Source organism: Pelodiscus sinensis, chromosome 1, assembly GCF_052426305.1.
Source record: "Pelodiscus sinensis isolate ZL-2025 chromosome 1, ASM5242630v1, whole genome shotgun sequence".
Classification (NCBI taxonomy): domain Eukaryota; kingdom Metazoa; phylum Chordata; order Testudines; family Trionychidae; genus Pelodiscus; species Pelodiscus sinensis.
The window spans coordinates 234250634-234278284 of record NC_143052.1 but is presented as its reverse complement, the minus strand read 5'-3'; the positions used below and the strand labels follow the sequence as shown (position 1 = coordinate 234278284).

Genomic DNA, 27651 nt, shown 5'->3' with positions numbered 1-27651 from the left:
ACAGACCACAGGACTACTAATTGTTTTTAAAGTTAGACTAACATGGCTCCCCTTCTGAGACTTTCCTTCATGTTATATTGTGCAATGCACAACATACCCCAATACATGGAAAGAAGTAAAGAATTTTGACCAAGAATGTGTTGTAGATCTGTACTGACAGCCTAGTCTACCAATAACCCTGCCCAGAGCCCCTAACCCATCCATCATGAAATTGTTTGAAGTAGTGCTGATCACTTGCATCAAGTTATTGTCCTTGGTCTTCCAGTACGGATGCTTAATATTCTTGACTTTGTTCTGGCTGTGGTGGAGCCCTTGCTCTGTCAGCTTCTTGGAGATGTGATCACAGACGATGAATTCCAGGTCTCAAGTCTCAGAATCAGCTTCCTTGCCTCTCAGCTGATTAGCGGAGTGTCTACAGCCAGCAGCATATGTTTCTACTGGTGGTGCACATCCACACATGACTTGGTGCATATAATAAATGTATTCTGCATGTGGATGGAAAAATGTAGAAGGAGCATTGATGCTGATGCTTGCACTGAAAGCTATGTGTGAATGTAGTTTTCAGACACAACTTGCTTAGATGAACAGCTTGAAGATGGGGGAGAGGAAAGGATTATGGAAAGGCATTGGAAGACTTGTGGTACACAAATAATGTTAGTCTGCATCAACACTGCAGACTTCCTCAGTCAGGGTGGGCTTACTCAGTCTTTAGCCTATGCCACTCTTAGGTAAGCCAACTTGAGTTAAAAGAATCACAAAACTTGAAAGAGTAGGTTTTGTATGTGCACATGTCAAGAGTTTGGAGCATCTCTTGAATTGAAGTGAAGACAAAGTGAAATGGAGGTAAATGCTGACCTTAGCAGGGAAGAGGCAACTTGTGGGAGGCACTGCAGTAAAACTAGAACTGACAGGCCATTTTTTGCAAGTTTAAAAGTCACAAACATCTCATTACGAATAATTTCTTGTTTTATTTCATTAATGCTTAACCTGATTGAAAAATCTTACAGAAATCTGACCATGGGAATTACCGTCCAGTGTTTCCAAGGCACCTCATCTCCTTTTCTGGGAAGCCTGATGGCCTGCGTTGTTGTGAGAATAGTACAGTTGCACAATCTTAATTCTGAATTCTGTTGATAAAATGCATGGTGTGGGCATGACCTTGAGTCCAAGTTTTCTGCAAAGCTACTAATCTCACGGCAAGGATGTTGTGAAGTTAAAGGCAAAGCCAATTACTCACTGAATAAATAACAAAATTATATTTGCATAATTTCTTCCTTCAAGTTTAAAACAGAACTTCCCTGAACTGATGATTCCTGGTGACACTGCTACCATAAACAGAAATATTTTCCTCCTTTTCATCCTTGAGTTGTCTCTGCATTCTCAGGAAGTACATCCCAAACAGTGTGATCATGTATCTTAGTGTATGAATATTATTTAAACAAAAGACACACCAAATTGCAGGAGAACCCAAAAGTAGAACATCACTTCATATGCAGATGTGTTAGTTATCCAATAGTTACTGGCAGCATAATGAAAATGTTGTCAGTGACAGGGAGACACCCAAACCTGAATATCCTCACAAAAGCTGGAAGAAAATCCCCATTAATCGATGATATCAGAGCCAGTGATCAGTGGACAGAACCACAATATTGCCATAAATGAAGGTCACAGGCACCTTGTATGCAAGGCAGACACCACTTAGGGTATGTCTACACGTATAAGGGTATTTTGAAATACGTTATTTTGGAATAACAACTCCTGAAATAACTATTTTGAAACCGCACATCTATACTACCGCGAAGCATTGAAATTAGTCCAAGGCGGGTTCCCTTAATGTGCACATGCTACCTTGATTTAGAGCCCTAGGAGGCACTGGAGAGTAATTACATAGCCTGAGAGGGGTCTTGAAATCTGCTTCTCAGTTCAGGAAAAGGGTCTAAGATAACAGCTAAATAAATAAATGGAGATTGCTTATCTTCTAGAACTGGAAGGGACCTTGAAAGGTCATTGAGTCCAGTCCCCTGCCTTCACAGCAGGACCAAGTACTATCCCTGATAAATTTTTGCCCCAAATCCCTAAATGGCCTCTATAAGGATTGAACTCACAAGCCTGGGTTTAGCAGGCCAATGCTCAAACCATTGAACTATCTCCCCCAATAAATGCCAGCTCCCCATAAATACCAACTCAGGGTCAAGAAAGGGTCGCGGTTGATACATGATAGATGGAGATGGACTAATCAGATCATGAGGCACAAGGTGATTGGTGGTAGCCTGGCAACATCAGAGGGTGACAACCTTACATGTCAGCAGTGGTGTGTTTTTACCTGTATATAAGGTGATGTCTTGGGGTATCTTCTTTGAATGACCCAGAGGGGCAATGGAAGTGTTTCATTATTTTGAACCATTTAATTGTTACGGGATACAAATGTATAGTGGTTCAGTAGAGTCTATTGATAACTATTAATGTACTTTGCTTAACAATAAACCTGGCCTGGCACCTTCAATCTATATCTGGTTTGTGGTCTTTGGGGGCTCTCTTGGAGTCTGCTGTGAAGACTAAGTGCACGTGTCTACATGAGACACATCACTGAGCGCACACACAAGCAGCCTTCTGGTTCTCATCATCAACGGAGCCAGAGACGCATGAGGATATTGTGACAGTGAATCCTGACCCCTGCTAACTAACAGCATTGCTGGACAGTTGCATGAGTAACAACAGAAGACAGTGGGGTTTTAACCCACACTCTCATTCACCAGCTGATTCCCACCCCACTGCACCAAATCCTGCTAATCCAATCCATCGTATGCCTTCCCCAACTCAACAACCTTCAAGGTAATCCAAGCAACTCCAACACCCTCACATCCTAGACTGAGAATCCTCGCTGCTGTCGTAGCTGACAGCTTACTGTGACTTTGGCCATGTAAGAAATATTGAGGCAAATTAAATTATGCCCTACACATAACTTGATGGCGTTTGGATGTTAGGAGATAACTTTTGAGCACCGTAGCTGATCACTTCTAAAATTCCAGGCATGTTCTAGGCATCAATAGGCAGAGATAGGGAAGTTAAATTTCTAGAAATTTTGAAGACATGGGGGAAGAAACAACGCTTATTTCCATGAAAATGGAAATTCTGGAAAAATTGAAAAATCTGCGGTAGCTATTTACTTATCAAAACTAAACTTTATTTACTTCTTCAAAATTCAGAATTGTATCTTGTGTAACTCAGCTAGCACATAAAAAGTTCAGTTTGATATATTAATGAAATAGATAAGTATAGATTCTTTAGTTTTAATGCAAATAATAATGGTGAATATAGTTAATGCTAGGAATAGAGAAGCAGATTCACACTAAGACATTTAAATGCATTTTTTTTAGCTCTTGGCACATAAGAAACAAATACAAAATGTTGAAATTAGAAATACACAGGGAAGAACTGGAACTATAGCTCATTCACAATCTCCATTCTCACACCCATGAACTTAAGGTTATAATCTTCGGGCTCAAAGTCAAATGTAAATAGACCTGACCTGACATTATCATGCAGCTATAGACAAAACTCATGTTTTTAGAGAAATATTTATTTTACATTCTTATTGGTTATTATTAGAAAGCATTTTGAAGGCCTGATGGGCAGAGTAACAATAACCTCACCGCAAAATATAATGGACAAACTGGACAGTCCCTACAGGAAAGAATTAATGGACACAAATCAGATATCCGTAAAGGGACCATACAAAAACCTGTTGGAGAACACTTTAATCTCCCTGGGCATTCATTAACAAATCTTCAAGTAGCTGTTTTGTTACAAACCAATTCCACAAGCCAAATACACAGGGAAGAACTGGAACTACAGCTTATTCACAAATTCCATTCTCACACCCATGGACTGAATAAGGATACTGGATGGCTGGGTCATCATCAACCTACCAAACAATGAAGGCGATAATGGTTCCTTGTCTATGTAGAATCTCATGATACCATCTATATGTTTTGTCAGTCTTTAAATGCTACCTAACCATTTGTTTGCTAATTAATGGTTCTTATCTGCCTCTTTTGACTATCTAGCCTTTAGGTACTTAGAAACTATTTGTTTTTCCTATTACATTCCAGCTCAGCTTTCCCCTTGATATTTTTTACCCACTGCCTCTTCTTCTCCCCCCCCCCCCCCCCGCCCTATTTATTTTGTTCCTGGACATCCAACACTGAAGAAGTGGGCTATGCCCACGAAAGCTCATGATACCATCTACATGTTTTGTTAGTCTTTAAAGTGCTACCAGACTATTTGTTGTTGTTTTAAGTTAATATTATTTTAAACATTCCTCTAAGCGTGTTTTCACTATAAATTCTGAGAGAGAATATTTCACATACCAAGGAGTCCTGTGGCACTTTAAAGACTGACACATTTATTAGGGTATTAGCGCATAAGCTTTCGTGAGCTACAACTCAGATGCTGAAGAGAGAAAGAAAAAGGAAACAGTGATGGGACTGTGCGATCAGTGCTAATTAAATCAGAGAGGATGTGGCTCATCTCCAACAGAGATGAGAAGATGAGAGTACCTGAATGGGAAATTACCTATTGTAATGGGAGAAACACTCCAGGTGTTTGTTTAGGCCTTGGTTCAGGGTGTCAAATTTGCATATGAATTCCAACCCAGCAGTTTCTCTCTGCAGTCTGTTTTTGAAGTTCTTCTGTCTGAAAATGGCACCTAGCAAATTCAAAACTTTGTGCGCAGAGATATTAAAATGTTCCCAGTCTTAATATCTGATTTGTGTCCATTTATTCTTTTGTGTAGAGACAGTCCGGTTTGTCTGATGTACATGGGAGAGGGGCATTGTTGGCATATGATGGCATATATCATACCAGTATCCCTGAATGAAGGTCTAAACAAACACATGGAGTAGTTCTCCCATTACAATAAGTAATTTCCCTATTCAAGTATTCTCAACTTCTCACTACTGATGGAGATGAGCCACATCCATTCTGATTAGCACTGATGTCACAGTTCCATCTCTATATTTTTCTTTTCTTTTCACTCACACCCCTATACAGCTCTATTACCCGAGGCTCGTGACTGACTGACATCTCCCTCTTTGCCCAGCACTCTCTGCCTTCTGTGCCTGGCTGGACCCCTAGGATGGATCCACATATGCTGGCACTGCATCTTTCCAAGGCAACATGTGTGGGGGGGGGGGGGGGGGCACACAGGGACACATGTCAGCCACACCAGATTTCTGTCAGGTTTTGTACTAAAATGTGACCAGCAGCAGCCTTTCAGCCCTGCGTGGGAGGGTAGGGATGGGAACTGCATCCAACTGCAGGGGATGAGATGACCTGGGCTGTGTCTTTGCAGAATTCTTCTCTCCTCCAACCCTTGCTCCTTCCCCACAATGTATCTACCTCCTGTATCCTGGCTACAGCATGTGCCCCGGGGCCCAGGGATCCTGACTATAGGGTCTTCAGCAAAAATGACCAGGGAGATATCTGAGCAGAGGAGGTATTTAGGCAATGGAGCAGCTCTGCACTCCCCAGGGACAGTACCCAGGCAGGGGGTGGGAGACAGGCATGGGTGAAGAGGATACTAAGCCCCTGCCGCAGAGGCTGCTATGGAATCTGCAAGTTTGGGGCATGAGCAGACTGGAAATCGCCTCCCTTCACTCTCCCCCACTGCTCCAGAGCGTAGCTGAGGGGTGGAGAGGCTTCCTCATACTAGTGCTGTGTGGGGCTTTGGCACATGCAGAGATTTGCTCCTCCTAGCCAGCACCATGAGCCAGAGGGTGTTAGGTTTTCCCAAGGTCCCAGCCCAGCCAGAGAGGCAGTGGGAGAAAGAAGGAGCCTGCTGGAGCATTCTTATCAGGGGCTGGTTTTCTGCACAGTACTAGCAGTGGGACACCCTGGCAAGGACACACAGGAGCTGTGGGGATGGGGCTAGGGGGAAGGGGCAAAGCAGGGAGAGGGGAGCATGTAAAGAGCTGGTGGGTGGGAAGCAGAGGGAAAGTGAAGCCACTACCTGGCTCCTGCCCATGCTCATCAGCCACTGCAGCTCACACCCCATGCCAGCTGGAAACGGGACACAGCAGGGGCTGCACTGATGGCTTCATGGGGAAGTGGCCAGCCCTTGATGCACTTCATTTTGCTTTACCACCAGCCTTGCACACCCATCCCCACCACCAGCTACTAGACGCTCCCACTCACCACTGGCAGGTGGGCAGCTGGTGAACAGGGATTCAGCCAGCAGCAGAATCCACCAGTACTGGTGTGTGTGGGGAGGAAGAGATAGAAAATGCCAGACAATTTGCCCTTTTTAAAGAAAAAGTCAGGACACTTTCAGGAGGGCTTAAATATAGGACTGTCCCTTTAAAAACGGGACATCTGGTCACCCTAGCCATTAGTTGCCACTGTTTTTTCTTTGTTTTTTCTTTGTTTTCACAGTCGCTCCTGAAAAGGTCTGTGACATCAGAACAGGACAGGGTGTGTTAGTCTGTAAGGGTATGTCTACACTACCCCCCTAGTTCGAACTAGGGGGGTAATGTATGCATACCGAACTTGCTAATGAAGCCCGGGATTTGAATTTCCCGGGCTTCATTAGCATAAAGCCGGCGCCGCCATTTTTAAAAGCCGGCTACTGCGAACCCCGTGCCGCCCCGTTCCACGAGGCGTACAGATAGTTCGGATTAGAAGCCTAATCCGAACTATCTAGTCCGTGCCGCGTGTAGCCGCGCGGCACGGGGTTCGCAGTAGCCGGCTTTTAAAAATGGCGGCGCTGGCTTTATGCTAACGAAGCCCGGGAAATTCAAATCCCGGGCTTCATTAGCAAGTTCGGTATGCATACATTACCCCCCTAGTTCGAACTAGGGGGGTAGTGTAGACATACCCTTACTGTAAACACAAGAAGGAGACCTGTGGTGCCTTAGCAGCTAACAAATGTATTAATTTAGTAATTATTAGTAACTATTTATTAACTAATAAATGCGTTAGCCTCTAATGTCTACGCAGCAACATTATTTCAAAATAACATAGTCCGCATCTACACAGCTGGCAGTTATTTCGACATGTCGAAATACTGTCAAGCTGGAGGACTTCTTACTCCTATTCCTGTAACCCTCATTGCATGAGGAATAAGGGAAGTCAGAGGAAGAGTGCTCTATTTCAAAATAAGTGCTGGGTAGACAAGCACCAAAACTCAAAATAAACTATTTTTAAATGAGTTACACAATTGACATAGCTCAATTTGTGCAGCTTATTGTGCAATTGCACCCTAAGGTGCCACAGAACTCCTCATTGCTTTTGCTTTGCTTTGGATTTTGTCACCAACTGCAGGGACAGGAAGCGAATGAAAAAGAGAACATGGGGAAGGGGAAATTCTTTACATAAGCTCTTAAAATTACATACTCATACCCTTCCTTAAGGATGTGGTGGTAAGAGACAACAGGCCTCTCTCTAGCATGCCAATGCATCTGATGGGCCAAATTTGAAATTTAAATCTTGCTACTGGGTTACACCTTTCCTAAATCAAGTCTCATAATGACAGACTCTGGTTTGTTTTAATTATAAACTTGAAACTATTTAATCACCGCTGATATAGTTGTTTTGAATAGAGGGAAGGAACCTTCCATGGTATATAAAGGTCTTCAAAACAAAACAACCATTTTCTAGGAGCAGAGAAACTGAAAACAGGTGAGTGTATTACCAAGCTTATTCAGAGCGGGACCTAATCTCTATTCTACTCATTAGTAAAATCCTTAAAAAACAAAAACTGGTCTGGTAGCACTTGTATTGACTAACACAACATATAGATGGTTTCATGAGCTTTCGTGGGCACAGCCCACTTCTTCAGATGACTGAGGTTTTGAGTTTAGGATGTGCAGACCTAAAATAAATAGGGGAGAAAGAAGAGGGAAAGGAAAAAAAGGAGGGGGAGCGGGAAACAAGGAGCAGACAGTATGGAAATATCAAAGGGAAAAACAGGAAGGCAGAACTGGCAATCAGTAAGCTCCTGAAGATTGGATAGTTAAAATGAAGCAGATAAGGATCAAAGGCAATAAATAGGGAGGGTACTGATGCAAGAATCTACACGCAAAGAGCTGTTTGCACCTTCAATAAATCCCTCATCTCGATTGAGGCCATTATCATGAGAATTGAACTTGCGGATGAACTGGAATTCCAACACCTCTCTGTGTATTTGATTGGCATAATCTGTTTGCCACAAGACAGTCACCTGGAGATCTTTTAAAAAGTGATTAGGTAGATTGAAATGCTGTCCAACAGGTTTCTGTATGTTCCCTTTACATGTATCTGATTTGTGTCCATTGATTTTTTCTCGTAGGGACTGTCCAGTTTGTCCAATATATATAGCTGTGGGGTATTGCTGGCATTTGATGGCATAGATCAGATTACTGGATGTGCAGTTGAATGATCCCTTGATTTGGTAGCTTATGTTGTTGGCTCCAGTGATTAATTCACTTGTATAGATATGTAGGCAGAGTTGGCATCACGGTTGATTGCAGGGCTGGGTTCCTGGATGCTTATGATGTGGTTGTGTAGCATGGTTACTGGAAAGAATTCGTTTCAGGTTGGGGGGGGGGGGTTGTCTGTAAGCGAAAATAGGCTTTTCCCCAAAGACCTCTGAGAATGAGGGATCATTTTCCAAAATGGGTTGCAGATTGTGTATAATGTGTTGGAGGGGTTTGAGTTGTAGACTATACATAATGGCTACGTCTACATTGGCCCCTATTACGAAACAGGCATGCTAATGTAGCACTTGGGAAGAGGCAAATCCGCGGGGGATTTAAATATCCCCCGCGGCATTTGCATTTTCATGGCCGCCGCTTTTTTCCGGCTTGGAGATAAGCCGGAGAAAAGCGTCCAGACTGGCGCGATCCTCCGGAATAAAGCCCTATTCCTACTTGCAAGTAGGAATAAGAGATCCTCCGGAATAGGGCTTTATTCCGGAGGATCGCGCCAGTCTGGACGCTTTTCTCCGGCTTATCTCCAAGCCGGAAAAAAACGTCGGCCATGAAAATGCAAATGCCGCGGGAGATATTTAAATCCCCCGCGGATTTGCCTCTTCCCAAGTGCTACATTAGCATGCCTATTTCGTAATAGGGGCCAATGTAGACGTAGCCAAAAAGAAGTGGAATTCTGTTATTCTCCTTTTTGGGTCTATCTTGAAGTGGTTCATGTCTGGGTACTTTTTTGGCTCTGTCAATCTGTTGTTTCACTTCTCCAGGTGGGTATTTCAGTTTTAGGAATGCTCTATAAAGATTCTGTAGGTGTTTGTCTCTGTGGGTATGTCTAGACTATACCTCTCTGTCGACAGAGAGATGTAGATTAGGCACATCAAAATCGCTAATGAAGCAGGGATTTAAATATCCCACGCTTCATTAACATAAACATGGCTGCCACTTTTTTTCAAAACAGTTTAAAAAAAAAGGCAGTGTAGACACAGATCTTTCAAAAATAAACCCTTTTTTGAAAGAACCTGTAAACCTCATTTTTTGAGGAATACAGGATCTTTCAAAAAAAGGTTTATTTTCGTAAGATCCGCGTCTAGACTGCCATTTTTAAAAAAAAACCCTCCGTTTCGAAAAAAAAGCGGTGGTCGTGTTTATGATAATGAAGTGCGGGATATTTAAATCCCTGCTTCATTAGCAATTTCAACATGCCTAATCTACATCTCTGTCGACAGAGAGTTGTAGTCTAGACACAGCCTGTCTGTGGGATCAGAGCAAATCTGGTTGTCTCTTAGGGCTTGGCTGTATACAATAGATGGAGAAATGTGTCTGGGATGGAAGCTGGAGGCAGAAAGGTAAATGTAGCAATTGATGGGTTTCCAGTATAGGGTGGTGGAGAATTGTCCATCATTCAGTTGTACTGTAGTGTCCAGGAAGTGGATTTCTCATGTGGACTGGTCCAGGCTGAGGTTGATGATGGGATGGAAGTTGTTGAAATCCTTGTGAAATTCTTCAAGAGTCTCTTTTCCATGGGTCCATATGATGAAGATGTCATCGTTGTAGCCTAAGTAAAGTAGCGGTGATAGGGGGCGAAAGTTGAGGAAACATTGTTCAAGGTCAGCCATAAAGATGTTGGCATATTGTGGTGTCATGCGGGTGCCCATACTAGGGTTTGTATTATAAATGAGCCATTAAGATTGGTCACAAAAAATGAATTACGAACGTCAGCAAAGATGAATTATTGCATCTTGATTCTGAATTTATTCTCCTAGCTTTCTTCAATAGTGTAACAACCTAATTTGTGTGAAAAAGGAAGACCTACTGTTATGGTCTCAGTCCTAGTATTTATATACAGAATTATTTTCTGTCTCAGTGTTTGCACATTCAGCCAAGAGCAACACTCCATCATTTCAAACATGGTTTCTTTGTACTGTAGCGCACATGGGCTAGCTGCCCTTTGTTATATTCACTGCCTTGCTTTTGGCATAGTCAGCTCAAGTGCTGCATTGCCTTCCCCAGCCTGCTCCTGCACCCTCACCCCCATGCTTCTTTTGAACTGTATCTCCTGCTCAGACCTGCACCATGCCGTAGCCCATTCCCTGGCAAACTCCTCCTGCACACCGAACCTAGTATTTTGGCCCCACCCTAAAAGTTAGGAGGGACCCACAAAATCTACCAGGGCCAGGTCGGTTCCTAGAAGAGTTACTCCAGACCCAGGGAGAAGCCCTGAACCTTGGTGCCTTTTTTCTCCATCCTCATAGGGCTGAGAGAGGAGTGAGGTGAGCATCTTTATTTTTTCTGCATCTCAGTTGGGGGACATGTCTGTGAGAGGTTTTTTCTCCTTTTCACTTGGACACCAGATCTTTAAGGTTTGTTTGTTTTGCATCTTACTTATGTGTGGCCCCAACTGATTTTTCTGTGGGTTGGTGGCCCCCAACCCCAAAACCGTCTCTGCTGTAAGACATTTAGCTGAAGCAAATTAGCATAAATATAGTCAAGTATAACAGGCTGAACTCTAGATAAATGGCCTAACAATTACCTTTAGATGGCTCAACAGAAGGAGTTAAAATTTACCAGTAAATGCTACCACAAGGAACATCAAAAATACTAACCACCAATCCAACTATAGAAAGGGTATAATGGATACAATAATGTGCTTGGATGGCAGTTACATGGATCAGTATGTTATCCTATCAAATCTGAACACCACAATAGTAGGTGAGTGAAAAGGCTAAATCTGGGCATGGAGCATGAGCTGATGGTGCGCCGGCCTATAATAGGGCAGCCACCATGTGGTTAAGAGTTATTTCTGGGCTTCTTGCATCACTATCGCAGGGGCGGCCCTAGACTAGCTGCCAGCAACTGGCGCCTTAGGCAAACCATGCAATCGGTGCCCCCACCTCCAAATCCCTCAATGATATTGCGCCACCATTTGGCATTTAACTTGGCACCTAGGCGACTGCCTAGTTCACCTATATGTACGGGCCACCCCTGACTATCTGTTTTCCACTGCTTAACCCTTCAGCTCACCGAGGAACTTGGTCCATCAGACACAGTGGCACGCTAGTGACAAAGCTGGTCTGTTGTATCATACTACAAGGTCCTTAAGGAAGGATGTGAGTATATAATTCTATGAGATTATGTAAAGAGTGGGGGAAGAACCATATCACAGTCTGATCAATTAGCCATCATTAAAGTCATCATTACCCTCTGGAAGGGTCAGACAACAGCACTTCTTCTCACTTAGATATTTTGATTTCTATGCAGACATGGATTTATTTTCAGACTCTCTTGGGTGCTTGAGAAGAACCATCCCCATGCTACTCACACTGATGATTCTGGGCCTCATTGGTGAGTCTGGAGTCTCTTTCTAGTTCACTTAGCTCACTGCCAAAGCAACTGTGGAAGTAGATAATTGTGGGGATGGGATGTGGGATAGGTTTTACCTCTCTGGCACCCCTGGGAGGAAGGAAACCCCTCTCTCATGCTGGACATCCTTCTCTGGACAGCATCTTGACTGTAGCCTTGGCTCCAGATTTGGGGTGCAGCCTCTGGCTTTGCCTCTTTGGGACTCTGCTCCCTGCTGGCACCTGGAGTCAAAGAAGTCCAAGATAAAAAGATAAAATATTTCCCACAGCCAAGCAAAGGACCAGTTCCCCACAGTCTCATGCAGGACACAGGCCAACAGGGAGGAAGGGTTGGGCTGCTTGTCCCTTGTGTGTCCAAACAACTGAGGCCGAATTCCAGGGCTTCAAAAATAAAAGCTGGTTCTGTTGCTTCTTGTATGGGACAAATGAGTTTGGTTCATGAGCAAATGGAATATAAATAAACCATTTCTGACTAATTTGGGTAACTCTTTCAAGAAGTGGCAACTCTTGCCAAAAGTGGTAATAGGATGTTCTGCGTGAGGGGCACCTGATATAGAGGGAAATAGGTTTTCATTTTTAGCCTCTTTTAGAGCCAAATTAAAACAGATCTCACTTTGCACAAGACTTCTCCTTCACAGAGGCTCTGACTCCTGGCTAGCAAGTTCTGCACTCCCAGAAAATTCAACCCAGATCCCACAACCTATGACACAGAACCCATCTGAGAGCGGAGCAGTGTCTGATTCATGACTTTGAATCTTTTCACTTTACTTATGTTTATGAAAAGTCCTTAAATTAAAATATCTCCATTCAATTTTTCAGGTACTTCTGAAAGTCAGACTGGATGCTATGGTGACATAAACAAAATTGATACCACTGGGGCTTCCTGTAAAACTGCAAGAGCAGAAGGCTTAAGCTACTGTGGTGAGTAATGGCTGCTGTTTGGTTGCTGTATTTTAGCACACAGAGTCATCACAATGATGCACAGTATTTCACTTCTGTAAAGTACTTTGCAAGCATTCATTGATTAAACCTCATAACATTCCTCTTGGCTAAACACCATTGTCCTCATTTTACAGAGACAGAGAGGAGGACTTACACTAAAATTTCGTAACACCAATGTCTTCAGTGGAGTTTCACTGCAAATGATTTTGGCCCAGAAACAGATAGTTAGTTTTTTCCACGAGTGACTTTTTTTAAGGTGCCCAACATGAACCATTTAGGGGCTGATTTTCAGAACCACTCATGTAAGTGCCTCTAATTAAAAGGATTGGGAACTGTGGGCACCGTGTGATAGGTCAGTTAAGCTCTTTTACAGTTCATTGTCTCTTGCTGATGGGCCATCGGCACTGTACCAAGCAGTGTCAGCAGTGGATGCAACCCAAAGTAGCAAATATGAAATTACAGATTATCACATCAACATTGCTAACTTCATTTACCTAAATGATACAGGCATACAAATGGGATAATCATATTCAGTTAATCACAACATCTCCAATTATATGTTACATGAGCCACCTTACATTAGTAATGATGACATATTCATATCATAAGCTTATTTTCATAAAGCATGTAAAATACCCTGTCCTACTCTGAACCCTCAAATACCAGGCTCAAGGTGTCCCTGTTTGGAACATCCAAATTTAACAATTACTTGTTAAACTTTGGCCCAACTGAAATTTCTAAAGCCAAAATTGGGATTAGTACTAAGAAATTCCTGACTCTCAGACTTGTGTTGAGTTCTCACTATTTCACACCGACTACATGCTCCTCAGATCAACAATTTATCTGGTATTGCTGGTAAAAATAGAAGGAGCTCCCTAGTCTTTTACTCTACAAATACAATCAGACTTAATGCCAATCCTCCCCATGTTGAGTAGAATTGAGATTTCCTCCTAATGTGGGAAGAAACAGTGCTCAGATGCCAAATGAAACTGAGAGGAAAGTGCAATTATTGAGATGTATCTCAAATTACAGTTCTCCCAGCATAAGTCTTCTGCCTCTACCTGTAAGAATTCCATCATTTTGAATCCACCTCTCGACTTTGAAGCCCCATATTACAGTCCTGTTTTTCTGGCCATAAAGGGGAGATGTGACTCCTCTCAACTACTGCCACCATCACCCTTACATCATTCAGAGGATGACAGGCAGCCGCTAATTCTTCTGCTCTATCTGCTCAGCAAGCCCCTTCACCTTCACCTTGAGGCCTGAGAATTAAATCCAGACTCTGTACATTATTTGAAGACATATTTTTTTTGTCTTGAGACATTATTAAAATTCATAATCCAAAATGCACAATACACATGACTTGACAAGGGCTATCAGAGAGTAGAACGGAGCTCTGTACTTAAGAAATCTCTTGCTGATATAACAGTTATTAAGGAGACATCTTTACTCTCCCACTTACTCCAGGAATTAATGCTTCAGCAAAGATGGCGGAGAAAGACTTACCTACTATGAATAATTATAAAGCCATCATTAAGAACGCTAGCAGAGCAATTTGTATGGATCCAGCTGTGATCACTGGCATCATCTCCCGAGAGTCAAATGCTGGAACCCCCCTAAAGGATGGCTGGGATGAAAGTGGAAATAAATTTGGTTTGATGCAGGTCAGTAATTGTCAATAAACTAAGCATACAGCCAACTGCTTGGCAGGGAGCCAGTTGCATTTCTCAATAGTGCAGCTTAGGCAAAGAATGAAATTTGGCCCACTGCTATTGCTGAGGCATCAGCTCATGGCTCGGGGGTATGTCAGACCTGTCATTAAAGAGGCTGCTGCTTATGCTGTAGTTTGAACATCAATTATTTCCATGAGTTCATGGAAGTGCCTAATGAGCCTGAATGTTTCACCCCTCCACCCAGAAACTCTATTTCTTGTTTTTAATATTTATTTATTTAGGAAGGATTATCCATCTGTCTGTCTGTCTGTCTATCTATTTTGGAATGTGTCTGTCTGTGCATCTGTTCGATCATTTGTTCAAGAGCTCCTCCTAAGCCATAAGAGCTAGGACTACCCAATTTTGCCTGCAGCTTTATCTTACTCTCAGTTGAAACCAAAGTCAGGGTTTGGTTGTGTCTGGACAACGGAAAGTACCGGAAATGGGACTATTTCCGATAACATGGAAAAGGAGGCAGCAGAGAAGAGAGGGATGTGAAAGGGAGAGACACAGAGAAGAGGGACGCAATACTGAGAATGGCCACTGGGGGCAGCACAAAGTCAGTGGCCATGAGGGCTGGGACTCCATCTTGCCTGACTCCAGATGAGTAAAGAGCCTCCCTGCCCAGAGTCTCCCACCCCAACTATGGAGTGCCTGTAGGACATGGGAAGGAGGGGGCAGCCCCCAGAGCCTCACCCACCCCCCACAACAGTATGCAAGCCATAGGAGGCTGCTGGAGGGAGGCAGCTGGAGTTGGGGCAATCCCCAGAGCCTGGCCCCTCCCCAGACAGCTTACAGACTGTGGGGCAGAGGGGCTGGAGAAGGGGGCAGCCCACCATGGAGCTCCTCCCCCCCTGCAAGCTTGCAGGCTGTGGAGGAGCTGTTGGAGAGTGGGGCCAGCCCAAAAGCACCACCCACCTCCACAGGCTGCAGGACAGGGTGGCTACTGCTCCAAGCAAAGCCACCCCTCAGAGCAACTGTAGGCTGGGGTGGGGGGTAGCTGCAGACTGGGGCTGACTGCAGAGCCCCAACCCCCACTCAATGAGTGTGCAGCCCCGGATCCACCCTTTCGGGGTAGAGCCACCCTCCAGAAGTGCAACCCTGGCCTCTCGAGAGGAACTGCTGGCAGAGAGCACTGCCATGGCCCCCTGGGAAGGTGTCTGTGATAAGCCCTCCCCCACCTCCCAGTCTCCTGTCCTGAGCCCCCTGCCCTGAGTCTTGCACCTCCCACCTGCCTTGACTTCTGCACCCCCACTTCCTTCCCTGTGAGTCCACCCTACTTCCCCCTGCCCTGAGGCTACCAACTCCTGTCTTGACCCCCCTACACCTCCCAACCCTCTGCCCTAGGGCTCTCTCCTTGATGCAGAACCCTGACTCCAGCTTTAATTTTCTTTCATTTAAAAAAAAATATAATAATTGAAATAAAGCATAGATGTTTTTCATTTATTTTCCAAAAACATCAAAACATTATTTCAGTTAAAGACCCGAGCAAAACTGGGTATATCGGCTAGTATTCAACATAATAGCACAGCTGTGCTGCTTTTGTTGCAGGTGGATGTAATCTGAGGGTACGTCTAAACTACATGCCTCCGTCGACGGAGGCATGTAGATTAGCCAGATCGGCAGAGGGAAATGAAGCCGCGATTAAAATAATCGCGGCTTCATTTAAATTTAAATGGCTGCCCCGTTCTGCTGATCAGCTGTTTGTCGGCAGATCGGGGCAGTCTGGACGCGCCGCGCCGACAAAGAAGCCTTTCTTGATCGGCACAGGTATGCCTCGTGAAACCAGGTTTACCTGTGCCGATCACGAAAGGCTTCTTTGTCGGCGCGTCGCGTCCAGACTGCCCCGATCTGCCGACAAACAGCTGATCGGCAGAGCGGGGCAGCCATTTAAATTTAAATGAAGCCGCGATTATTTAAATCGCGGCTTCATTTCCCTCTGCCGATCTGGCTAATCTACATGCCTCCGTCGACGGAGGCATGTAGTTTAGACGTGCCCTGAGTGTTGAACAAATGGTAACTAAACAACTAAGTATGGGTATGTCTACACTACAGAGTTAGTTCGAACTAACGGACATTAGTTCGAACTAACTTTCATAGGCGCTACACTAGCGCTCCGCTAGTTCGAACTTAATTCGAACTAGCGGAGCGCTTAGTTCAAACTAGGAAAACCTCATTTTACGAGGATTAAGCCTAGTTCAAACTAGCTAGTTCGAATTAAGGGGTGTGTAGCCCCTTAATTCGAACTAGTGGGAGGCTAGCCCTCCCCAGGTTTCCCTGGTGGCCACTCTGCCCAACACCAGGGAAACTCTATTGCCCCCCTCCCGGCCCCGGACCCCTTAAAGGGGCACAGGCTGGCTACGGTGCCCGTGCCAGGTGCAAGCCTGCCAGCACCCAGCCAGCAGACCCTGCACCTGGCACGGCTCGAGCCAGCCACCCGATGCCCCCCAGCCCTCCCCCTCTTCCCGGGACCAGGCTGGCGGCTCCCGGGAGCTTGCCCGGGACCGCAAGAGGCGGGCACCCGCCTGGTCTAGTGCGGACATCGTGGACCTCGTCCACGATTTCCGCATGAGGCACAGGAAAGTGGCCATCTAGGGCAGGAGAGCTGCCAGCCTGGCCACCCAGGAGCAGGTGTGCATGAAAATCAAGGGGGTCCACTGAGACCCCCGACCCTGAGCCCTGAGCTTACAATGGCCGTCCTGGGTCAGACCAAAGGTCCATCTAGCCCAGTAGCCTGTCTGCCGACAGCGGCCAACCCTAGGGACCCTGGAGGGGATGGACCGAAGACAGTGACCAAGCCATTTGTCTCGTGCCATCCCTCTCCAGCCTTCCACAAACCTTGGGCAGGGACACCACTCCTACCCCCTGGCTAATAGCACTCCATGGACCCAACCTCCATGACTTGATCTCATGTCCCTTTAAACTCTGTTCTAGTTGTAGCCTTCACAGCCTCCTGCAGCAAGGAGTTCCACAGGTTGACTCTTTGCTTTGTGAAGAAGAACTTTCTGTTACTAGTTTGAAGCCTGCTACCCATTCCTTTCCTTTGATGTCCTCTAGTCCTTCTTTATGGGAACTAATGAAGAACTTTTATGTATGCACCCTCTCCACCCAACTCCTGCTTTTAGAGACCTCTATCCTGTCCCCCCTCCATCTCCTCTTTTCTAAGCTGAAAAGTCCCAGTCTCTTTAGCCTCTCTTCATATGGGACCTGTTCCCAACCTCTGATCATTTTAGTTGCCCTCTCCTCTCCCAGCCTCTCTCTTCCCCTCTCCCACCTTCTTTTCCCAGTCTCCCCCAGTTTTGTTCAATAAAGACAGATTCCATTTTGGAACACAATTGTCCTTTATTTTGTACATCAAGAAAAGGGGCGAGGGAAGGGTAAGTGGAAGGAGGTGAGGGAGGAATGGGGTACGAGCCCCCGATGGGGAGGACTGGGCTGGCTCTGCGGGCTTCTGGGGGTGGAAGCTCTCCTGCAGCCCCCCCAATTGCCCCCTCTCCCCAGATGGCAGCCTGCGGCAAGTGCAGCCGGTCTGATGGCCGAGTGCTGTGATGTGCCCAGTGTGGGCACTCCAGGCACTCCAAGCCAGGACTGGTTTGCAAGCGGGGCACCCCTGAGAACTGTCTGTCCGGGGTGGGGGTCGGGTCCCTTTAAGCGCAGCCCTCGGCTAGCCTGAGACAGCATCTCCACTCTCTAAGTCCTCCTGTGATGCCCTGCCGGCACTGCTTCCGGCCATCCTTAAGTCCGGTTCAGGGTCCACTTAATGTGGACATGCTAGTTCGAATTAGCAAAACGCTAATTCGAACTAGTTTTTAGTTCTAGACGCGTTAGTTCGAATTAGCTTAGTTCGAATTAACTAATTCGAACTAAGTTAGTTCGAATTAGCGCTGTAGTGTAGACATACCCTATTATACTTGATTTATTTGGCTGGGTACATAACAGATACACCCTCCCATATTTCTGAACGATTCCTCGAGGGCTGCACTATTTCTTTTGTCCACTAAGAGGTATCAGTAGCCCAGTAGTTAATAGCAGATGAGAGATTCATTCTTCATTTCCCTTTTGTGTGACCAATTCTATTAGGAAGACCCAGGAGGATCCCAAAGGGTCATTTGGTAAAATATCTAACGATATTTGGTTACAAATTGTGTTTCAATACTAGCTAATAACCATAGGTGTATAAAATCTCCTCTTTCACTACAAAAAACAACGAATGGTCCTGCAGCACCTTAGGGTACGTCTAGACTACATGGCTCCGTCGACAGAGCCATGTAAACTAGTTTACCCGGCATAGTCAATGAAGCAGGGATTTAAATAATCCCCGCTTCATTAAAATTAAAATGGCTGCTGCACTGTGCCGACGATCAGTTGATCTGGCACAGCGCAGCAGTCTAAACGCGGCGCGGTCGACAAGGGAAGCCTTTGTCGACCACTCCGGTATGACCGGGGGCTTCCCTTGTCGACCGTGCCCCATCTAGACTGCTGCGCTGTGCCAGATCAGCTGATTGTTGGCACAGAACGGCAGCCATTTTTATTTTATTGAAGCGTCGACGGAGCCATGTAGTCTAGACTTACCCTTCGAGACTAACCAAAAATGTAGTCTAAGGTGCTGCAGGACCATTCGTTGTTTTTTAAGTTTTTTTCAGTTACAGACTAACAGGCTACCCTACCCCTCTGAGACTCTTTCACTACAGTTTCTCCAGTGCTTATACTCATCTATAAAAATCTCTGCTTTCACTATTATTTCTCCAACACACCTCTGTCTCCCAATCCCTCTATCCCCATTCCTCTGGGATTATTTATCTATACAGCTCCTATTCCCAGTGTGTCATATGCAGACCTTTGTGTGTGTGTGTGTGTGTGTGTGTGTGTGTGTGTGTGTGTGTGTGTGTGTAAGAAAGCTGGTTACAAAGATTGATATTAATTAGTTCTAACCAGGGTTTAAATACTCTTGAAGTTTTCCAGTTTTCCAGTTTTTTCCAACTCTCTTTTTTAGTGAATGGTAGTACCCCAGTGTGGCCATTTAGTCCACCATTTAGTTCCACTTGTCTGAAGGAGTCCATCCTTGCCAACAATGAGATTTGGGCCAGGTCCATAGGCTGTGGCAGAGAAACAGATTCCTCTGTGAATGCCTGGATTTTACCAAATCTCCCCAGAGCAGGGCGGCACTTTTCTGTGACATTTTTCCTAGATACCTTCTGAGGAGCTGTTACCCCTCAACTTCTATCCTCAAACAGCAATTGAGCAGCTTTCTGCTGTATCTCCTCTTCCAGCAGGTGAATAGTCTTATCTTCTGTTGTACTTCCTGTTTAACATTTCTGGGGGTAGCAGAGTCTCACAAACCTGAGTACATATCAGTGAGTTTCATGGAGGTGATGTTTACTTTATCAAATACTTACTGCAACACACTAGAACACGGGTTCCCAAACTGGGAGGTGTGCCCCCCCTGGGGGGAGGCATGAAGAAACTCTGGGGGGGGGGGGCGCGAGGTAACCCAGCCTCTTCCCCCCATCAAGTTTTGCTGCCCTGTTCAGTTCCTTTTTTCCTTTTTTTTCCCTCAACAAGTTTTGCTGCTATTTTGGGGGGGAGGGGCGTGAGGGTTTTTCAAAAATCAAAAAGGAGGGCGTGATGCCAAAAAGTTTGGGAACCACTGCACTAGAAAACTCCTTCCAACTTAATCCTTTCTATTTATCATAACTAGTTGCACAAACCTTTTAGGGAACATAACCCTAAGCCAATCTGAACAATTTGTATGATTGGACTGCCAAAATGTGTCTGTTATAGATCTATGCTGCTAGCATCCATCATTAAATAATACTCTAGATAGTGATTCTTTTTAAAGATATAGACCATAGTGTTAAAAATTGTTTAAATAAATAGATCAGGCTACTTTGGGGCTAATTTTTAAGTTACTGTGCACTATTGACAGAGTAGAAAATAGCCCTGGGAAATGCAGTTAAATTTTCCCCTTTCCACCAAAATCTGAAATGGCAGCCCTGTCTTTTAGGTCATAATTTCCAAGACCAGAATGAGCCTTCTGGATGAACTCCTAACCTTGGACCGGACACTTAGCTCACCCTTGTGACTTCCCTCCCACAGCGCAGAAAAATGAAAGAATCAGGCAGCTGTTGCCACTGAGCTACTCACACCTTGCACAGCTGCTGCTCCACCTGTCCACACTGGCTGGCTGCACCATTCCTGCTCTGCGTTAGCAAGAGGAGTAACCTCTCTCTGCAGGATCCAGCGAGCCCTGCAGTAGCCTCTGTCGAGGATAGCAGTCCAATCGTAGCAGCTGAGGCTACCAGCAAGGACAATATTTAGCAGCAGATAGAACATCAGACAGCGTGTACTAGGCATTTTGCATACAAGTTCATGCATGCCTGGGCAGGACCATGTGTTCTTTAAAATGGCGTTCCCTCATCACATGGAACCTCATGCTCATCATGCCATCAGAGGCAGGGGTGCACAACAGAGGCAGGCCCTGGCTCTAATCTCTGGGTCTATAATTATTAGGCCCAGATTGGAAGGTGCAATGCCCTACATGTCCTCTCCACTTTCACTTTTTCCAGAGAGCTCAGATTTCACAACTCCATACTTAAAGTTTTCACAAACAGGAATGGGTTTTGTCCTGCAGCAGTTTCAGGCGGTCACTTAATTCTGATGTTCCTTTAATGATCTCTCTTCTGATTCATCCAGTTTAAGATGCCCCTCTTTCTTTCATCAATACTGTGTAGCTCTACAGCTCTCAGTCTCCCTCTCACTTTCTTCTCTGAGGCCAGTCTCTAGAAGAGTGGCTGGATTTTCTATGGCAATAACTTCCTTCTTTACTGCTAGCAGCTTAGTTATCAGATCATCTTTTATGGCCATAATCTCAGAGATCAACTTCCAAATGTCAGTTTTGGTAGCCATTTGATTTTCTTCAGCCCCTGGCATTTCTTCCTGATTTGGCAGCCATGTGCTCATTTGGAACTTGAGAGATTTCTTCACACAGCGAGCAAGAAACACTCCTAGGCTGTGTCTAAACTACATCTCTCTTTCAACAGAGGGATGTAAATTAGACACTTCGAAATTGCAAATGAAGTGGGGATTTAAATATCCCACACTTCATTTGCATAATCACATCATGGCGCTCTTTTGAACAAACGCCATTTCGAACGCTCTACTCTGCACTAGTTAGGCCTCAGCTGGAGTACTGTGTCCAGTTCTGGGCGCCACATTTCAAGAAAGATGTGGAGAAATTGGAAAGGGTACAGAGAAGAGCGACAAGAATGATTAAAGGTCTAGAAAACATGACCTATGAAGCCAGGCTTCATGAACTGGGCTTGTTTAGTTTGGAAAAAAGAAGATTAAGGGGGGACATGATAGCAGTTTTCAAATATCTAAAAGGGTGTCACAAGGAGGAAGGAGAAAATTTGTTCCTCTTGGTTTTTGAGGATAGGACAAGGAGTAATGGGCTTAAAGTGCAGCAAGGGAGGTTTAGATTGGACATTAGGAAAAAATTCCTAACTGTCACGGTGGTCAAATATTCGAATAAATTGCCAAGGGAGGTGGTGGAATCTCCCTCTCTGGAGATATTTAAGAACAGGTTAGATAGACATCTGTCAGGGATGGTGTAGACAGAGCTTGGTCCTGCCTTGAGGGCGGGGGGCTGGACTCGATGACCTCTCGAGGTCTCTTCCAGTCCTATGATTCTATGATTCTATGAAGTGTCTAATTTACATCCCTCTGTCGAAAGAGGGATGTAGTCTAGACATAGCCCCAGTTAGATCTATTTTGTGGGGGCGGGAGAGAGGGGAAATCCACCTTCTGCATCTTAAGCTCCATATTATGGGGGGAGTTTACTAGGCTGAGGAGTTGATGGAAGTAGATTTCTATCCCCTCAGACTTCAAGCTTCAGGCAGCCATTTCAGTTCATCGCCCTGCTCGTTTGATGAAATTCCATTTCTTAGTGGCATCAGCTAACTGGGGAAAAGTCTCAGGCCAAGGTGAAAACCACCACAAACTCGTCCCACAAAGACCTGAGAGACAACAATGGATTTTTAGAATATTCACCTAACACAGGGGTGGGCAGTAAAAAAATGGCAGCCCAGCAGGGTTAGTCCATGGTAGGCCACCACCGCTATATTTACCTGTGTCTCTGCAGGTATCAGTCGATTGCAGCTCTCATTGCCTACAGCTCTCTGTATGTGGCCAACTGGAGCAATTGGAAGTGTCATGGACTGGGACAAATCTTCCTACCACTCCCATTGGCCACAAACTGCAAGGCATGACCAACAAGAGCTGCAATCTTCCAATATCTACAGAGGCATAGGTAAATAAAGAGGTGGGGGACCACCAGGGATTAGCCCTGTATATTGGATCTGGCACACAGGATAGATTTTGCCCACCCTTGACCTAACATCTTAAAGCACAGGCTGCTTCTGCCAAGCCTGTCAGTGATAATCCAATAGTGACTTAAGTGTGCTGGTATATGGTGGCAGCACCAGGCACCTCAGCAGAGCTGAATATCATCATTAATGGCTATAAGTGATATGGCACAGAAAACGCATTTTAAGATAAACCCTTTTTCATTAGAAGAGTCCAGTGTACTAGTCCTTAATGTCTGTGTTGGGATTGCAGCAAGAAGTTCAGTAAATATGAAATACTGATTAATTTCTCAACCATGTCATGTGGAATATGCTGAGAGGAAAGAACAGCATAAACACATCATCTTTTTCAGAAGTAATGTTCTCTTTGTCCCTTCTAGATTGATAAACGCAAACATCAACTGTTTGGACCATGGAATAGCAAAGTGCACCTCATTCAGGGCACAGGCATCCTTGCTGATAATATTAAATTAATCCAGAAAAAATTCCCCAGATGGACCAAGGAACAACAGCTGAAAGGTACAGCATAGACTATATTCAGTAGAGGAGCTAAGGGAACTTTTAGCACAAAAATCATGTTAAAGATTTTTTTGTTACTGATATTTTAAATGCTTTTTATTTCTAAGTATCATTTTTTCACCACTGATTCAGTTTGTCTATTTTGCATAGTTTGGGCAGTGAAACTAGATGGGTGTGTCTAGACTAGATGGCTCCGTCGACAGAGCCATGTAGATGAATTTACCTGGCAAAGGGAAATGAAGCGGTGATTTAAATAATCGCCACTTCATTTACATCAAAATGGCCACTGCACTGTGCTGATCAGCTGTTTGTCAGCACAGTGCGGCAGTCTAGACGGGGATCTGCCGACCCCAAAACCTTCGTCAGCAGATCCTTTATGCCTCGTGAAAGAAGAGTTAATTTGGCCTATCGGAAGCCCTGCACCTCAGTCTTCTCTGTCCCCCTCAGTCCTTGGGGCTGGAGTACCAGTGGAGTAAGGTGTCTCAGTTGGGGGCCACATCAGTGAGGGTTGGGGTTTTTTGGAGGGCTTTTTTTTTTTTTGCTTTTCACTTGTGTGGTCCCTGACTGATTTTTCTGTGGGTCAGTGGCCCTTGACCCAAAAAAAGTTTCCCCTTCCCTGCTATAAATAAAGACAATGTTGAAACCTTTTGTGTTGGACATAAATTAATATTTTACTTTATTTAAAATAAAGTTTGGTAAACTAACACAAGAAAGTTAAAGAGCTTAATCTGCTTAATAATTTCAATTCATATTTCCTTTTTTGCTGGTTAAATTAAAACATTCTTCCTATCTACAACACTAGCAAAATGGCTCGGATGTAATTATATAATTAACAGAGAGTTTCCATTAGCAACTGATGGGTTTTGGAAATATTTGAGTTGAGACAGGTGGGCCATGGGCCAAAAGGTTTGAGAACCACTCGCTGGAATTTTTATTTGTTTTTTAATTTTAAGTCTCTTTTTAAAAATTCCCCTTTTTTGTTTCAGGTGGAATTTCTGTCTATAATGCAGGACTAGAAAATGTCCAATCCTATGATAAAACAGATATTGGTACAACCAACAATGACTATGCCAACGATATAGTTGCACGAGCCAAGTATTTTAAGAGAAATGGATACTGAATATGAGAGTTTTTGTTTTCAGATACATTGTGGTTCTTACAATAACAGGAATTCAGGAAAGAGACCTTATATTTGGGGAAGATTAGAAGCTGGAACCTGCAAACCTTAATCATGTAAATATGGCCATTGACTGCACTGAGAACTTGCTGAAATAAGGGTTTGCATTCTAAGGGTACATCTACACTGCAAGCTTCTTTCAGAACTAGCCAATTAGGCCGTCATAAGATGGGATTTTCAGGTCTCTTCTCCACATCGGTCTTCTCTCCTGAGCCTCTGGTCTCTCGCTCCGTGTGTTTGTGTGTCTCTCTCTTTCCTCCTCCTACTGCCTCCCTCCCTCTCTCTCTCAGCTCTCCTCTGCCTCCTGCCTCTCTGTCTCTCTCTTTCTCTTCTCCTCCCGCTCCTGCCTCTCATTCGGGGGACCGCGGAGCCCAAATGGCCGCTTGCGCCGCTTGTTCCCCTGCGGCGGCGGCGCGGCTGAGCGGCACAGAAGTCAGCCGAGCATCATGACAAGAGATGAAGGACATGAGTCAGGCAACAGTGCTGCCCAGAGGGAAGAAGCCAGCATTTCAGCGTTACAGAGTCACAGACATTGGGCTACTATATATATGATAAGCTTTTCCAGAATATAGTATCCACACTACAGAGAAGCCTCAAAATTAGTCCGAGGCAGGCTCCCTTAATATGGACGTGCTATCTTGACTTAGAGCCCCAAGAAGCCTTGGGGAGGAATAACTTTAGAATGGCCCTGATGAGAAGCTATTTCAACACAGAACCCGTGAAGCATCTACACATACCCTCTTCTGAAAAAGCTTTGTCGGAAAAGGGCTTATTCCTCATGAAATGAGGTTTACTGATATTGGAAAAAGTAATCCGTTATTTCAACTTTCTGTCAAAATAATGCAATTGCAATGTGGACACCAATATTGTTTTTCTGGAATAATGGCTGGAATAACAACATTCTCTTTGGTTTTTTAAAACTTTTTTTAACAATCACTCCAAGATCTCTTCTTGAGTGGTAACAACTAATCTAGACCCCAAACTTTTATATGTATAGTTGTGACTATGTTTTCCAATTTGCATTACTTTGCATTCATCTGCCATTTTGTAACCCACTCACCCAATTTTGTGAGGTCCCTTTGTAACTTTTTTACAGTCAGTTTTGGAGTTAACTATTTTGAGTAGTTTTGTACCATCTGCAAATGTTTAAACCTTATAGTTTATCCTCCTTTCCAGATTATATATTCATAAGTATGTTGAAAAGTATTGGTCCAAATATCAGTGATATCCCTTCGGTGATATCCCTATTTACTTCTCTCTATTCTGAAAAATGTCAATTTATTTGTATTCTTTGTGTCTTGCCTTTTAACCCATAACTGATCCTTGAGAGGACCTTGCCTCTTGTCCCATGATAACTGGATCACCTTTGTCCACATGCCTGTTGACCCCCTCAAAGAATTCTAGTAGATTGGTAAGGCATGATTTCCCCTTACAAAAACATGATGATTCTTCACAAACTACTCATTTTCACCTATGTGTCTGATAATCCTGTTCTTCACTATTGTTTCAACCAGTTTGCCCTGGACTGAAGTTAGGCTTATCAGCCTGTAATATCCAGGATTGTCTCTAGAGGCTTTTTTAAAAATTGACATCACGTTAGCTATCTTCCAGGTCCACCAACCATCAACACCCCCATTTCAGTATCAGAAAAGGATTGTTCTGGCCTGTACCACTTGGAAGGGTCACAGATACTACAGTTGCCCCTCTTTTCCCCATGCTGGCCAATGATAAGAGTAGCTCAACAAACAGCAAGCTGGTGCCTTAGAGGAAGTGTCTAAACAGAGGGCTTCTGTGAATCTCTGTGGCAAGCAATCCACCTGAAAGAGCAGGACCCACCAAGGTTGAGGGGGAGCTTTGTCACAATATTTAATGCTGTCCAACTCCATCCTTGGGCTATGTCCTATCTGAGCTCTCAGGCAGGTTCCTTCAGCTCACCTGGATACTTGGAAGCTGGCAGTCTAGGCAGATCCAGCTACTCCTTGGCATCAGGTTCCTCGAGGTGCCAGTTGGCTCCTCTGGCTTTGTCTGGCTACTCAGCCACCAGTAGTCCCTGTAGCTCTGGCTCTGTCTCAGCATCAGGCTGCCTGGCTCTTCCAGCTCATCTGAGTACTCAGCCACTGGCAGCAATCCCAATAACTCCAGTTCTTCCTCACTTGAGGTGCAGGCCACTGCGAGGCTGGTGGGCAGGTGCCAGTAGCCTGCATCTGGTTCCTTCCATGGCTCACTCCCAATTGTGCGAGAGGCACCATTTTTTATGCTTTCTGCTCTGCCACTGCATTTCCAGAGGCTGGGGCAAGCTCGGCCTGGCTATGCCCATGTGCACAGAGAGAGTGGTTTCTTCCCTTCTGGCTTGGAGGGAAGCCACATTGCCTCATTATAGCACCCATGACTTTGCAAAAAATATACTTCCAATAAATCACAAGGTTCCTCTTGAGTAAGTGCAGACACATGTATTATCATGTTCCCTAACTGCTGTACCAACTGGTCAAAATAGGATAGCTGTGATCTAGTTATTGTGAACGTTGCCAATAACTTAGCTATTGTATGGTAATTGATGCTCCAGTATCAATAATAAATAGAATTTGGCAGGAAGCTTACCAATGCTGATGCTACGGGTAACTCATTAGCACCTCTACTGTAAAGGGCTACATCACAGCATGGTGCCCTTTGGCATCATGTGATCTCTTCTTCTTCCCCTCTGGACTTCCATACTCCATAGAGGGAGTTGAAGTCCAGGATAATGCTCCAGCAACTCTGGCAATGGGTTCAGTTGGAGCGGATTGGCAACCTAAAACCACTGAACTCATTGCTGCTACATTTCCTGTATGTCACACTTCTGAGTGTCTAGAGTTGTCCTATCTGGTGAAGTTCTTTAATAATCATGACCAGTGTAGGAACGGGTTAGGTATTTTGGGACAGGGCAATAATGATTTATATCTGGCATAAAATGTTTCCTGTCTGTAGTCGGTGAAGATGCAACCATGGTCCTTCATTTATGTTTCTTTGTTATGTGACGGTTCACCTCTCCCATCCTTTATGAAATGGACTTATGGACATAAACATACATAACTCAGAGGTGCTTTGAGAAAATTACTTCATGTAACCTATCAATCTTCA

The 27651-nt window shown here is 44.6% G+C and overlaps 1 protein-coding gene and 1 long non-coding RNA gene across 3 annotated transcripts; one reads left to right on the top strand and one right to left on the bottom strand.

Annotated features, from left to right (window-relative positions):
• The first annotated feature begins 7418 nt into the window (after positions 1-7418).
• Positions 7419-24914, top strand: LOC102456758 (lysozyme g-like). Of its 2 annotated transcripts, none has more exons than XM_006113539.4 (6): positions 7419-7677; positions 11721-11804; positions 12641-12742; positions 14231-14427; positions 23219-23357; positions 24344-24914. In XM_006113539.4, the coding sequence occupies exons 2-6, from the start codon at positions 11723-11725 to the stop codon at positions 24475-24477; spliced, it is 654 nt and encodes a 217-aa protein (XP_006113601.3). In that variant the 5' UTR covers positions 7419-7677; positions 11721-11722; the 3' UTR covers positions 24478-24914. The 2 variants fall into 2 exon arrangements, with proteins under 2 accessions (XP_006113601.3, XP_089631507.1); XM_089775381.1 differs by lacking the exon at positions 7419-7677 and adding an exon at positions 11473-11569.
• On the bottom strand, positions 9616-27384 carry LOC142825107 (uncharacterized). The gene is made up of 3 exons (XR_012899619.2): positions 26470-27384; positions 11900-12043; positions 9616-10017 (listed from the first exon to the last, which is right to left on the bottom strand). It is a non-coding gene; the product is annotated as an uncharacterized LOC142825107 (long non-coding RNA).
• Between the last annotated feature and the right edge of the window lie 267 nt (positions 27385-27651).

Bases quoted from the DNA above. Each gene is read 5' to 3' on its own strand.
- LOC102456758 (XM_006113539.4), top strand. From the start codon at position 11,723: ATGGATTTATTTTCAGACTCTCTTGGGTGCTTGAGAAGAACCATCCCC. The intron at 12,743-14,230 runs GTGAGTAATGGC...CACTTACTCCAG, and splicing joins AGAAGGCTTAAGCTACTGTG to GAATTAATGCTTCAGCAAAG. The intron at 14,428-23,218 runs GTCAGTAATTGT...TGTCCCTTCTAG, and splicing joins ATAAATTTGGTTTGATGCAG to ATTGATAAACGCAAACATCA.